At 51.2% G+C, this 13,185-nt stretch overlaps 6 protein-coding genes across 6 annotated transcripts; 3 read left to right on the top strand and 3 right to left on the bottom strand.

The window, feature by feature from the left end:
* Positions 1–342: 342 nt before the first annotated feature.
* On the top strand, positions 343–1,029 carry CGCA056_v004342 (uncharacterized protein; the record flags this gene model as incomplete). The annotated part of the gene is made up of 2 exons (XM_037319597.1): positions 343–722; positions 780–1,029. The coding sequence occupies 2 exons, from the start codon at positions 343–345 to the stop codon at positions 1,027–1,029; spliced, it is 630 nt and encodes a 209-aa protein (XP_037180963.1).
* Positions 1,030–1,739: 710 nt separating this feature from the next.
* CGCA056_v004341 (uncharacterized protein) lies at positions 1,740–2,556 on the bottom strand (the record flags this gene model as incomplete). The annotated part of the gene is made up of 3 exons (XM_037319596.1): positions 1,740–1,933; positions 1,989–2,178; positions 2,233–2,556. The coding sequence occupies 3 exons, from the start codon at positions 2,554–2,556 to the stop codon at positions 1,740–1,742; spliced, it is 708 nt and encodes a 235-aa protein (XP_037180962.1).
* Positions 2,557–4,403: 1,847 nt separating this feature from the next.
* yuxL (putative peptidase YuxL) lies at positions 4,404–6,445 on the top strand (the record flags this gene model as incomplete). Its single annotated transcript, XM_037319595.1, has 3 exons — positions 4,404–4,505; positions 4,555–5,303; positions 5,359–6,445. 3 exons carry the CDS (start codon positions 4,404–4,406, stop codon positions 6,443–6,445), a joined length of 1,938 nt encoding a protein of 645 aa, XP_037180961.1.
* Positions 6,446–7,039: 594 nt separating this feature from the next.
* CGCA056_v004339 (uncharacterized protein) lies at positions 7,040–8,092 on the top strand (the record flags this gene model as incomplete). The annotated part of the gene is made up of 1 exon (XM_037319594.1): positions 7,040–8,092. One exon carries the CDS (start codon positions 7,040–7,042, stop codon positions 8,090–8,092), a length of 1,053 nt encoding a protein of 350 aa, XP_037181854.1.
* Positions 8,093–10,425: 2,333 nt separating this feature from the next.
* CGCA056_v004338 (Ankyrin repeat-containing protein) lies at positions 10,426–11,079 on the bottom strand (the record flags this gene model as incomplete). Its single annotated transcript, XM_037319593.1, has 2 exons — positions 10,426–10,802; positions 10,884–11,079. The coding sequence occupies 2 exons, from the start codon at positions 11,077–11,079 to the stop codon at positions 10,426–10,428; spliced, it is 573 nt and encodes a 190-aa protein (XP_037181855.1).
* Positions 11,080–11,291: 212 nt separating this feature from the next.
* Positions 11,292–12,827, bottom strand: rec12 (Meiotic recombination protein rec12; the record flags this gene model as incomplete). The annotated part of the gene is made up of 6 exons (XM_037319592.1): positions 11,292–11,780; positions 11,909–12,034; positions 12,083–12,169; positions 12,219–12,327; positions 12,389–12,455; positions 12,509–12,827. 6 exons carry the CDS (start codon positions 12,825–12,827, stop codon positions 11,292–11,294), a joined length of 1,197 nt encoding a protein of 398 aa, XP_037181852.1.
* Positions 12,828–13,185: the final 358 nt, after the last annotated feature.

Here is a 13,185-nt window from a genome sequence, read left to right as displayed (position 1 = left end):
CGGAGTTCAGTCCTGGGTGATGTCGACCCGTTCCATAGCCCCTTGGCTCAACAAACACATCATCAGAGGCAGCATGTTTAGCTTGTGACGATCTTGGAATCTGGCGGAGGTATGGGATTCCGAGATGCGGTTGTTGCGGACTTCACCAACATCGAAAACGAGTATATAGAGTGCAATTGTCTCCATCGTTGAATCAGGTTTCAATTGGAATCACACAGCATCACACTCTAATACTTTTTTGCGCCATAATCCTATCACTTATCATTTATCTGCATTTCCCACCGAACATTCAACTCCAATCTCATCACTCTCTCTACCCGAGTTTTTACAAACATCCACAAAATGAAGTTCGCTCTTGTTCCCGTTGTCCTGGCTGCCGCCGTTGCCGCCACTCCGATCAAGATCATTGAGGATGTCACCCACATCATCGGCTGGCACAAGAAGGGTTCTGGAAACAAGCAGGGCTGGGGCTCCTCCGGTCCCTTCCACTTCACCACAACCTACCACATCGTCGCTACCCCCGACCAGGTCGTCGACAGCAACAACACCGCCACCGGCGGTCTGGCCGGCGCCATCGGCTACTTCAACTACGGCATTAACTCCCAGGAGGATGTCATCTGCTACAACATCACCCTGGTGAACTTCCAGGGCGAGTACCAGTCGCCTGCCTTGACAGCCACCCACATCCACGAGGCGGCCAAGGGCCGTGCAGGTCCTCCTCGGTAAGCTTGACGCCAGGACTGGTTCTAAGGTGTTAGTGACTGACTAGGATGTTTTAGTATCTCATTCCCCAACCCCCAGCCTGTTGAGGGCACCCAGAATGTCCGCCGCAGCATCGGCTGCTTGTCCGGACCCTTCCGCACTGGCGTCAACGTCACCGGTACCCAGACCGACACCGGTGAAGGATTTGAGGTCCGCAAGATCGAGGAGAACCCGGCCATGTTCTTCACCGATGTCCACTCTAGCCTTGCTGTCCCGGGTGCTGTTCGTGGCCAGCTCAGCGACGGTGCCTACCGCAACTGCGACTAAGCTGCTGCAACGTTTTAAAGAGTCTTGGAAGTCTCTCTTTTCTTCTTATCGTGTTGATATAGACCCTTGGCATGATATCTTCTATTAATATACCACTACACATATTTCCGACAATTCGGTACCGCATTTTAAAAGAATCGTGAAGGCAATCACACAACTGTTTGCGAGTGGACCAGACCATTGCGACGATCGTCTAATCGAATGGCCATTGAAAGGTTGCAGGGCAAACTTCTTAGCTTCAATTACCGATCCAAGCCATATTCGACTCTAGGTCTTGACCAGTTGAGATCAGACTCGCCCCGGCATAGGTCCTCGTCTTACATGTATTGGTTCTTGTCTGCCCTAAGCTACCGAATCTAATACAGTTAAGTAGGAGTATTGCACTGAGACCAGATCTCCAAATAATCCTACGCTCAGTACCGCAGAGCACAGGTCTGTCACAGTTTCTCAAATCACACGCCAGAGATCTCCTCGTTGAGGTGGACATGGGCTTTCACGCAAAGGATTATTCAGCGATTAAATTCGAAATCCGAAATGAAGTATTAACAAAAACCTGGACTCATTTCTCAGTTGAGTCTGAGTCGCTGTTCGCAAGGCATTTGGCAGTCCTGCTGTCATTACGGATATTGCCTTCTATGGACTAAGGTTGATAATTACAGCTTCCCCTCCCTTCTTCTCCCCATTCCACAAACGCTCCAAACACAACGCATCTATGCACGTCCGGCGGCGCCACCATTTGCTTGAGGAAGAAACACTGCGAACTCCCCATTCATATTCGCCACCTTGAGTGTCAACTCATTTTCTTCAGCCTCAAATTCCAGCTCTCCCAATGCTGGGTCGATGATGAACGCGTTTGCCTCAGGGAACAAGCGGCCGATCTGGCCTTTGCTAATGTCCAGCTTGTCTAAAACTGTGTCAGCTTCGCTTGTTGCAGACATCTAAGGCCTCCAAAAGCTTACTCCCAGGATTCAGAATATAGTCAATCTTGGAAAGTGTCATGCCTTGCGCTCCCTCTGCCAGGTTCACTTTGAATGATACTGCTTCCACTGCCGTGAACCCTGCCGGAGGTGGTGCGGGCGTGCGGTTCTCGGTGACTGTGAGGGTTCGTCCGATGGCGTTTTGGAACTCGACTTCGAAGCGACCGTTTTTCTAATCTGAACGTTAGCTCGTGTGTTTTCATTCTCGTATCAAGGCCCAACTCACTCCTGGCGGGAAGAGGACGTCTTGCTTTACGCCTGCGCCGCCCAATCGAACTGGGACATTGAAAGCTCCTTCGATTTCCTTCTCGTTCTCCTTCTTCTCGCCCTCGCCTCCTGCCCCGGCTTCCCCACCCGCTGCGGTTCCGTTCTCTGCAGCCCCTTTAGGAGTCTCCGCTGAGCCTGCTGCAGGTATCCTTCTGAAAAAGTTTCCTTCGGTTGTAGCCCCTTCGCCTCGGGATACAAGACTGACGGTCGACGTCGTTGAGATTGGCAATGATGTGACGACAAGAAGTTGTGTCGAGAAGAGAATCGCCCGTGATAACTTCATGTTGGAATCCTAGATGGGATTGCTGAAGAAAGAAGTTTGGGTGTGTAAAACACCACCGCTGTTGGTTGACTTGACTCAGAAAAGACGGGAAGCTTTTTTAATTACAAAGTAATCGTACAAAGTAAGGATAAAATGGGCAACAACGAAATGTGGCTGAGTTAAGGTTACAGCGCGGAACTGAAACTGGTTATATGGCCAGACGAACGCTTTTCCAGTCAAAGTCCGCGTGGACAAGTTTGTGTAAGCGCAGCTGGGAGGGAGCAGCCTGCCAAGCGCAACGGCATCATGAAACCCACATGGGACCACAAGGATGAGGCCCTTTCCCCCACCATCCGTAGCGCCAAGCGCGCCAAGGACCACTGAGGAGAGAACAAGCGCTTCGGGAGCCTCATCGAGCGCCTAATGGGGAAATTCGGGGCTTGAGTTGACTGCAGGAGGTGCCTGGTCAGGTCAGTTTTACTCGAGATCCGGCATTGGCACAGCTTGGCGGTATGGCAACTCGTCTCTACTTGACATTTCCGGACGCGGCTCATCATGCGGAGAAGCTTGTCACCAGATTTAGAAGATATGAGTGTTTTTCTTGCCAACTCGCATCCGTACGCAGTCGTGCGCGGCAACGATGTCATTCAAGATTGTTGTCTTCCCATTTCGCTAACTACTAGGTACCATGTTGCAGTCGCAGACAGTGGAGGCACAATAGAGATTTAAGCTTAACGCTATCCATCAACTGTCATCAGTGATGTCGCGGGTCGCAATTCGCTCGTGCAGCCAGCGGCTGCACCTCCTTGGAACACTTCTCCCCGCGAGCCAGCACCCAATTTCGGTTGAATTTGAGAAGGGGAATCCGAACCCTCCTTTGAGTCTCAGATGACAGCTGTCGTAGGCTAAACTTAGACTCTCAAACGTGGTTCCTCAGACTGTCAAATCAGCACTCAGGTAATCCCTGTACTATGAACCCCCGTCACCACCCCCACAAGCCTACCCAAGGTGATGGGCCATGAGCATGCGACCAGTTGCTCCGTTCGGGGGCCGTTCTGGACAACACCTGTCGGTTCAACCTTCTCTTTGCTGAAACACGGACCACATCGCCATGAGCAGCCGAGCCAACCCCGTAGTTGATTCACGCAGGGATTTGGACTTCATTTCCCTCGTGTGCAATGAGTATCACTCAGCAAAGAGAGGTTTACTTCAATCTCAAGTGATTGAGGGCCCTTGCTCAGCAATCCGGTGGCTACCAAAGTTTCCGTGTAGCAATTGCAAAATTTATGTCATGAATCATGACCTCGACGATGGCCGGCGGCATTGCGTTCGCCTTGGCAATCAGCCCAGTTTGACTCGCCCCTCACATCCGGCGAAATCTTCAGCAGCATAGCTCCGGCCATCTTAACAGGCTTCTACCCAGACCAAAAGAGCGGGAAGCACGCCCTTTCCCCAGTGTCCTATGAGGCTTTTCAGCGTTCATGCAACGATCTTCCTTGACATCAGAGCAAGGCTGTATTTTTGGCTCAGAATCAACAGGATGACGATTGCGATTGATAAAAACGGAAGAAAATCCATCTTCACGTAAGTCGGTGGAGCAGCTTTCGGAGCCGACAACTCCGGCCCTATGGGATTTAGCGGGGCTCGAACGGCAAACCCGGAGCGAAGTGCGGGGTCTCGGACCCGCTTACGGTGAACCAAGGTACCTATTCTCCTTCCTTATCAGTCAGTCTGACTTTGTCCAACGTCTTCTAGTCCCCCTCACTTGTCTCACGCCAAAGTGAGTCACAGTCATTTCACGTCGCGAAAATATCTCCGATTCACCTATCCAAGAGTTCAAGCACCGCCATTGAGGACAGTTCTCGGAAATGGTGACCAAAAGAGTGGCGCGATACGGTGACTGGGACAGCCCCATCACGGCTGACACAGTCACCTCCAAGAGCTGGTCCGTCACCTCGCCCCGTGTTCATGTAAGCCTCGTGAATCAGTGGCTATCACCCTTTCTGACGTTATCTGTAGCGTGCATCCGGTCGCGCGTACTTCAACGAGTCCAAGGAAGACGGTCGCAATGGCGTTGTCGAAATCACCAGCGACGGACCCAAGGACGTGCTCCCAGCACCCTGGAGCGCCCACAACTCCGTCTACGAGTACGGTGGCTCTCCATACGATGTGCTCTTTGACGGACGTATCATCTTCTCCAATAGTGGTGGTGATACCACCGGCGTCAACGTGCTTGACCCGAATTCTGGGGAGGTGAAGCCAGTCACAGCAGGTCCTAACCTCCGATATTCCAACTTCAGCGCGAGCCCGACGAGCACTTGGGTGGTGGCCATTGAGGAAGACCACACTATAAACACGCCACGAGAAGTGAAGAACTACATCGTCGCCATCAATGCAGACACCGGAGAAACAAAGAGAGTCGTGCAGGGCGCCGACTTTTACTATACACCGCAGTTTAGCGAAGATGGTGCAAGGCTGGTTTGGATGGAGTGGGACCAGCCCAACCTTCCATTTTCTGCAAGCAAAGTCTTTGTAGCTGACTGGAGCCCGTCTGCTACCGTCGAGAATGTGACCCAAATTGCAGGCAACAACCGCGAGGGCGCTGCTGAGCCTAGATGGGGTTTGGATGGAAGCTTGTTTGTGTGTATCGAGACTGACGGATTCCGTCAACTTCACCGCATTGCCCCTGGTCAAGTAGAGCCCTCGCAGATCAAGCTTAAAGACCTTGAGAATGCCGAATTCGGTGAAATTCGATGGTTTCAAGGAAGGTTCGTTTCAGAGGAACGTTTACGAGAAACAGTCATCATTCTAACAAGCTTCCAGTCACACATACGCCCCGCTGTCTGATCGACATGTGGCAGCAGCAGGCATCTTATTTGGCGAGGCAAAACTCATTCTCATTGATCTCGAGACGAATGACTGGAAGCCTATAGGCCCACCCGGCCTCTGTGCCATTGCGTTCGATTCAGTCGCAAGGTTGAATGGTACCACGGTGCTGGTTATTGGAGAACAGAAAGCGTTTCCTTCGGCTCTCTACAAGATCGATGTGTTGAGTGAAGAGGTTACCACCGTGAGACGAACTTCCGATGCCGATCTGGATGAGGGGCTCTTCTCGAAGCCCGAACTTGTCCAGTTTCGTTCAAAAGGCTCTCCTTCCCGGATGATCTACAGCGCTCTGTGGATGCCGCGCAACCTGAAGTTCACGGCTCCAGGTGACACCCTGCCCCCGCTGATCATTTCGTCTCACGGCGGTCCGACCGGATATACAGGCTCTGGGCTGAAACTGCGCACCCAATACTTCACAGCTCGAGGCTATGCACTTCTCGCTCTGAATTACACCGGCTCGACGGGTCACGGACGGGACTACCGCGAGGCACTATTCCACAATTGGGGCATTGTTGACGCAGACGACGCTGCTGAGGTCGCCGATCATCTCGTAGCCGCAGGCAGAGTTGGTAAGGTCGGTATCGTCGGCGCAAGTGCGGGAGGCTACAACGTACTCCAGGCTCTTGTGCGCCATCCACGTACCTTCGATGCGGGATTTTGTGTTTGTGGTGTCAGCGACGTCAAGAAGCTCGATGAGTCTACTCATAAGCTGGAGTCGGAGTACATGGGTGCTCTGGTCCTCGATCCTGGCATGACCGATGAGCAAAAAGAAGAGAGATGTAAGGAGCGAAGCCCTCTATTTCACGCGGACAAGATCCAGTCGCCTTTGTTTCTACTGCATGGCATCGAGGACACAGTGGTGCCCATTGAGCAAGCACGTCTCATCTACCAGGCTGTCAAGAACAAGGGTGGAGATGTTCGGATCAGGGAGGTGCCTGGAGAGGGCCATATGTTTGGCAAGCCGGGGAGCCCGCAAATTTGGCTGAGCGCAGAGGAGGCTTGGTGGCAAAAATACTTGTTGTGATTCTCTCAGAAAGTGGTTCTCACATTGCTAAGGTTGCCAAATCGCCTTCTCTGATGCTTTAATTCAACGAAACCCGTGACTCTACCGATACCTGGCTATCTGAACCAAGTCACGAAGAAACCATGGATAAATGGCAAACAAAAACTTTCATGTAGCGTAGGTAGGCAACATCCTTAGTTCGAATCTCTGTCGCATCATCTGCTCTTACCAAAATATGACTAAGAAGCTCCAATTACCAGGAAAGTTGCGTTTGATCACCAAGTTGCAGCCTGTTGCTGGACGATGATCGAGATGAAGAGGCAATCGACAGCTCCTTTCAGAATCCTATGATTGGCCACATGCATATGCAGGGCACTGAGTCTGCCTTGCTGACTGTGCTGACACTTATCTCTTGGCTGTCGAGCTCGCTACAGCCTGATTCTCCTCCCACGCATGAACCTTCTTTCTTCAATCGTCCTTCGTTTTTGGATTTGTCCCATATGCCGTCTACAACGACTGATCTCTAATCCCGTCCTCATAAGTCGGCCCACGAGACTTCTACGAATCGACTACCGCCAACGTTGGGGGTTGCCGGGCTCATACATACGTACTGCCATGAGTCTCAAACAGACAGAATGTGGTCATGAGGGAGCGACGCAGGCACCGCTGCTTCACGACGCCTACACTGTAGGTTGGGTGTGCGCCCTACCCAAGGAGCAAACCGCCGCGATTGCAATGCTCGACCAACGCCATCCCAATATTCCTAATATGCAGCCGCCGACCGACCCAAATGCCTACACCCTTGGATCAATGGGCAATCACAACATTGTGATTGCCTGCCTGCCCAAAGGCCAGATCGGTGTCGTCTCAGCAAATACGGTAGCTATGAACATGGTTTCTACTTTCCCAGCCGTAAGGATTGGCCTCATGGTGGGAATCGGAGGCGGTGTTTCGTCGAACAAGGTCAGACTCGGCGACGTCGTTGTCAGCACCCCAACAGGAACACACCCCGGGGCAGTACAGTGGGACTTTGGCAAGGCAAAACACAGCGGCAAATTTGAGCGTATAGGATCTCTGAACAACCCACCAACTTTCCTCCTGGCGGCACTGACGAAGTTGGAGACTTCCCATGAAATGGAAGGTTCAAGAATTGAGGAATATTTAGCAGAGCTCGAGAAGAACTTTCCGAAATTAGCGTCCAAATACCTTCGTCCCGACGCTTTACGCGACATTCTTTTCAAGGCAGACTACGTACACGTCGATGCAGAAAGCTCATCATCGGACGAGGACGAAGAGCCCGACTTCTGCTGTCAATGCGACAAGACAAAGGCCAAAGAGAGAAAGTTGAGGGATACTCGCATTCATTACGGGCTGATTGCCTCTGGAAACCAGGTCATAAAAGATGGAACATTTAGGGATAAGCTCAATAAGGATCTTGGTGGACACGTTCTTTGTGTGGAAATGGAAGCAACTGGGCTCATGATAAATTTTCCATGTGTTGTCATCCGAGGAATTTGCGACTACGCGGATAGCCATAAAAGCAAAGGATGGCAAGAGCACGCAGCTGCTGTAGCAGCAGCATTTGCCAAGGAGTTCCTAGCTCAAGTAGAGCCCGACACCATCCACGCAGAACGTTCAGCGCACGATGTTCTCAAGAATAGTGAGTAGATAAGACAATACTTGAAGTTGTTATTGAATACGTACTTAACTCACAATGTAAATAGTTCAAGATACCGTTTCGGCAACTGCGGCCAATGTCGATCATATGCGGAGCCATTTGCATCAGGAGGAAGATTTGAAAATACTCGATTGGCTTACACCCACAGACTACGGGAAACAGCACAGCGACTTCTTCTCAAGACACCAGCCAGGCACCGGTCAGTGGTTTCTCGACTCCGACCCTTTTGAGACTTGGTCGAAATTTCAAGGCAAAACGTTGTTCTGTCCAGGAATTCCAGGATCTGGCAAAACAATAATTACATCTATTGTGGTCAACTTCCTTAGGAGAACCTTCAGAGTCAGAATTTTGGTCTGGCCTATATCTACTGCAATTACCAAAGCCACAAGGAGCAACGCCTACCATCGTTGTTGGCCAGCATTCTTAAACAACTATCTCAGACGGGCTCATGCCTACCTAAGGCTGTCCGAGACCTCCACGAAGTGTGTACCAAGTTGGAAGAAGAGCTACGAGATGAAGACTTGATTGAGGCCATAGTTCAAGTTTCGGGCTCACTATCCAAAGTCTTTTTCGTTGTCGACGCACTCGACGAGTGCCAAACAACAGACAACTGCAGGTCAAAACTCATAAGCCATCTAACGAGAATTCAGGAAGCGTCAAAGGTTAATATTATGTATACGTCACGACACGTTCTCGAAATAGAAGGGTTATTTGTCAGCTGTTTGAAACAGCCTATAAGAGCGGAAGGGTACGATGTAGGCATTGTAGTCGACAGCCAGTTGCCATGGATCCTCGAACGTGTGCGAGGAGGCAGTGAGCTTGGATCTACAATAAAGTCGGCAATCAAAAACCTTGTGGATGGAATGTAGGGACACTGAATTTATTACTGTTACTCCTGTTCGCTAATTATCGTTCCAGGTTTCTTCTCGCGCAGCTGTATTTGGATGTTATCAAAGATACAACAAGCATAGCAGAAGTACGTAAGACGTTGAAACAGCTTGAGGTTCAAAACTCCACCTCGTCTGGAGACGACGAGAAGCGCCATATCCTGGAGCAAGCGTATGACCAAGCCATGGCAAGAATACAAAATCAACCGCCAAACTTCCGAAGATTAGGCATGAGGACTCTCACATGGATTGTATTCGCTGAGAGACCTCTTGGTAGAGTTGAGTTACAGCATGCCCTGGCTATAGAAGAGACGGACACCAAATTCGACCCCGAAAAAGTGAGAACCATTGAACTGATCCTAACAACGTGTGCTGGGCTGGTCACGATTGACGAAAAAAGCGATACAGTCCGACTAGCCCACTTCACTACGCAAGAATACTTTGTGTCAAAACAAAACGAGTATTTCGCAAGCGCCCAGTCAGACATTGTGTCAGCTTGCGCGACCTACTTGTGCTTTCAAGGGTTGCGGAAGCATGTAATTCGCCATACCCCGAGGAAGAAGTGTCCAAATCTTATCTGTCAGCTAGCAGCATATGCTACCAACAACTGGAGCCAACACGCACGGAAACATGAAGCATCCAGTTTACATGCATCGCCAAAAGTAGTGGGTCTTTTGAGGGACGAAGAAATAGTTAGCTACGCATGGGCATATGCCCGGGGTGTGCAACTACATCAAGATACAGGCCGAAAATGCGTATATCCCCGTCGGTATCGCATCGGTGCCTACGGCTTGCATGTTGCAATACACTATGACCTTATTCACGCGGCTGAAGATTTAATAGAGGGCGGGGCCGATTTGGAGTATAATCCGGATAAAGCCCAAACTCCCCTGATGGCTGCCGCGAGTGGTGGCAAAGAACGCTTCGTGAAACTTTTGCTGGAAAAGGGGGCATCTATCGACATAGCGGGCAGAATAGGGAGCAATGCATTAGTAGTTGCGTGGAAGGCAAGACGCGAAAATGTCGTTACAATGCTCCTCAACGAGGAGGCTAGTTTTCGACGCGCCAAAGAAATGTCGGAGAAGACCTCGAAAAAGTCCGAATTAAGGTGGTTTAACAAGGTGAATGAGAGGCGTTTTGAACCACCTAAGGAATTGAGATGTAGTTAGGTTCACAGCTCCCTTAGTTAAATCAATGGCTATACAGCCACAACGTCAGGAAATACCTAGTTAGACAGAACCAGGGACGCCACCGAAATAACAGAAGACCACAGACAACTATGTAGGTGAACACGGAGGTGACGTCTCTGCAGAGACTGGAATACCATACTCAAAGACATGAAATTCCTGAGCGGCACAAAGACGAAACCTTTTCGTGCAACATTGAATTTTACTATTTGGTGGCTCGCCCAATATTGTCGATGACTCATTCGATTCCTATGAAGCCCTGCTACTCTCATCCTTCTCACTATCCTTTGTCTTCTCCTCTCCATCATCCTCAATCTCAACCGTCGCCGCCGCACTCTCCAAACCCTCCTGGTTTCCACTCTCCAAGCCTCCAGACTGCGCCAGGAACCAATCCGCAACCTCCCTCTTGCCGTTGAAAAGCGCCGAGTCAAGCGGGATCTGGTCCTTGTCGTTGGCAATCGCAGGCGACGCGCCGTTGTCAACAAGAAGCTTGACGAGCTCGAGGTGGCCGCCCAGACACGCCCAGTGCAGGCCCGTGTTGCCAAACTCGTTGGCAGCGTCGACGTACGTCTTCTTTTCGTCAGCGGGGCGGGGCTCGAAGGCCTCGATCAGCGCCTTAACGACGTCTGCGACGTATGTTAGCAACCGTATCGAAATCTCCGGCGTCGAAAATGGCCAGCGCAGGGGTTTGGGAGGGGATTACGTACCGATGTGGCCGTTGCCCGCGGCCATGTGTAGGCAGGTATTCTTGCCCTCATCCTTGGCGGCTGTGATGACCTCGCCGACGGACGCGGCCTCGCGCTCCGACAGGGCCTTGAGGGTCTCCTGCAGGTCGGAGAGCTCGCCGGCGCGGGAGAAGTAGATCAGGTCGTCGATCTCCTCTTCTGAGAGTTTTGGCGCCATTTTTGATTGAGATTGTCCGGGGTCTGGGCTTCTGGCGTCGCAAAGTGAGTCTTGAGAGGTGAAGTAGAAATTTTTGAGTGATGGTGGGTGGAAACACGGTGCGTAAATGATAGTGCGTACTCTACACTGTGCGCTGCCGAGTCTAAATGACGACCATCAATATTGAAAACAAAAGCAAAACCCCCAGAAAACCAGACGCCGCGCTGCCGAAATCAAACTCTCGTCATATGTGTATCCAGCCAGCCCGAAATGTCACCGGCATCATCCACCGCTTGTATCTCCGCCTTGACGTTCAAAAATAGCATGATCTGTAGCTCCCTTCGGCACTCGATGTTGTAATCGTCAAAGTCGTCAGGTATATTTCCTAGCAAGGTTTTCGCAATCTTTCGGTCTCGTTCTTTGAGTGCATCGGTTGCCTCGAAGCTGCTTTCTGATTGCTGTTGCCTGGAAAAGGCAGAATCGTCGTCGACCTCCAGATCCCGGCTACCAAGAAGATCATCGCTCTTGATTCCAAGCCACTGCATGCTTGGAACAGTGACTCCGACTTCATGAGCATGACCTCGGGATCCATGGCTGTAACAGCGCATGATATTCACGCCATACGGATCAAAGTCAACAAGGCCGTAGATGGGGATTTCTGGCTTGGCCGAGTGAAGGAGGTGAAGGAACTGCTTCGTTTGTAGATCGGGAACACCCTTTCCCTGATAATGATGTTAGAATTGCATCAAAGACCACGAATAAAAGCGAACATACCGTAATTAGAATACCTTGCCCGGCAGATGACGTGTCCTAGTATCGTGCAGCAGCCAGAGTACGGAAGGTGGCCTACGATGGTCAGTATACCCTCTTGATCAGGAATCTCGTAAGAACTTGCATCTTTCTCGATTACGAGCACCCACTCAGCATGCTGGAAATCAATTCTCGAGATGTTTCTCGTCGTCGGGATTGTGACTCCCTGGCTTGCATTAGATGGATTAGGTCCCATGCCGAGGATGAGTCTTACAGTATCGCTTGCAGATGCGCTGACACTAGATGAGTCTCTCATATGTAGAATAATCGGTCCTGCTAAGAGTCCTTTGGCGCTGGCAACCTGAGAGGGGGTAAGACGTTTGTTAGTTATGATGAGGAGGGACACTGACAATATTCAGGTCATCCCGCCCTATTCCAAGGGTGTAGCTAATGTCGTCGACCAGGCCATCGACAATGGCCTGAGTCTTGAAGAGATCGGGACATTGATAGAACAAATTCCTACGCTCTCCTGCCTTTAGAAAATAGGCCTTGAAGGAAAGGAGCCTTGCTAAGTACTGACCTCTTGGTGACCGGATTGCCAGACAGGAGGGAGCTGTGGGAGAGGTGGATGATCTTCAGCACTTGAGCTAATAGCTTCGTCAGCTGGAGGACCCAATATCATATATCAACATGTGCTTACTAAACTTGATGCTCTCGTTCTCAGTCCGACCAGGGAATTGGAGGACGGATGGCGCGGATCGAGAGCGGGTTGCGCGGGCTGCGCTAGGAGGGTTCCTTCTAGACCCTGGACGGGTTTTGTAGGGTACACGGAGAACTTCTTTGTTCTCGAGTAACTCGTAGACAGAGACGAGTATCCCCTGCAGCTTTGCGATGGCTATGCCGACAACATTGTTGTCTGGGTCTGGATCTGGTATGTCGACGATGGGGCTGGACTGGTGAGCAGGCTGTCGGGTTAGTTGGCCACGGCGACCAGTCATGTGGAGTGTAGCATTGTCCATTTGGTCAACGAAGACTGCCTGACTTGAGCAGTGCTTCAATGAACCTCCCGCAACTTTGGAGGCGGACGCCAGACCGTCATGGGTGTTGGTGCATGATGATACGAATTCCCCCAAAATGGCGGGGAGGACACTGGACCATCGCAGCTGAAAGAGCACGAAACCCGTCCCACCTCTTCAGCCATTGGCCAATGGGATGACGCCCGCCGGCACTCTCACCGTCTGGGAAGGAAGGCACCGCACACCGAAGGGCCTGAGCATCGGTGGCTTCCTTCCCTGGTGGTGTGAAGTCAACCGGCAGATCGCCCCGACGAAACAAAAAAACGACACTGGACGGGACCGTGGGCTGGTTCGTGCCCAC

This window comes from Colletotrichum aenigma (genome assembly GCF_013390185.1).
Source record: "Colletotrichum aenigma strain Cg56 chromosome Unknown KSG_Cg56_contig03, whole genome shotgun sequence".
NCBI classification, from domain to species: domain Eukaryota; kingdom Fungi; phylum Ascomycota; class Sordariomycetes; order Glomerellales; family Glomerellaceae; genus Colletotrichum; species Colletotrichum aenigma.
The sequence above is the reverse complement of the archived record's forward strand: the minus strand, read 5'-3'. Positions and strand labels throughout refer to the sequence as shown.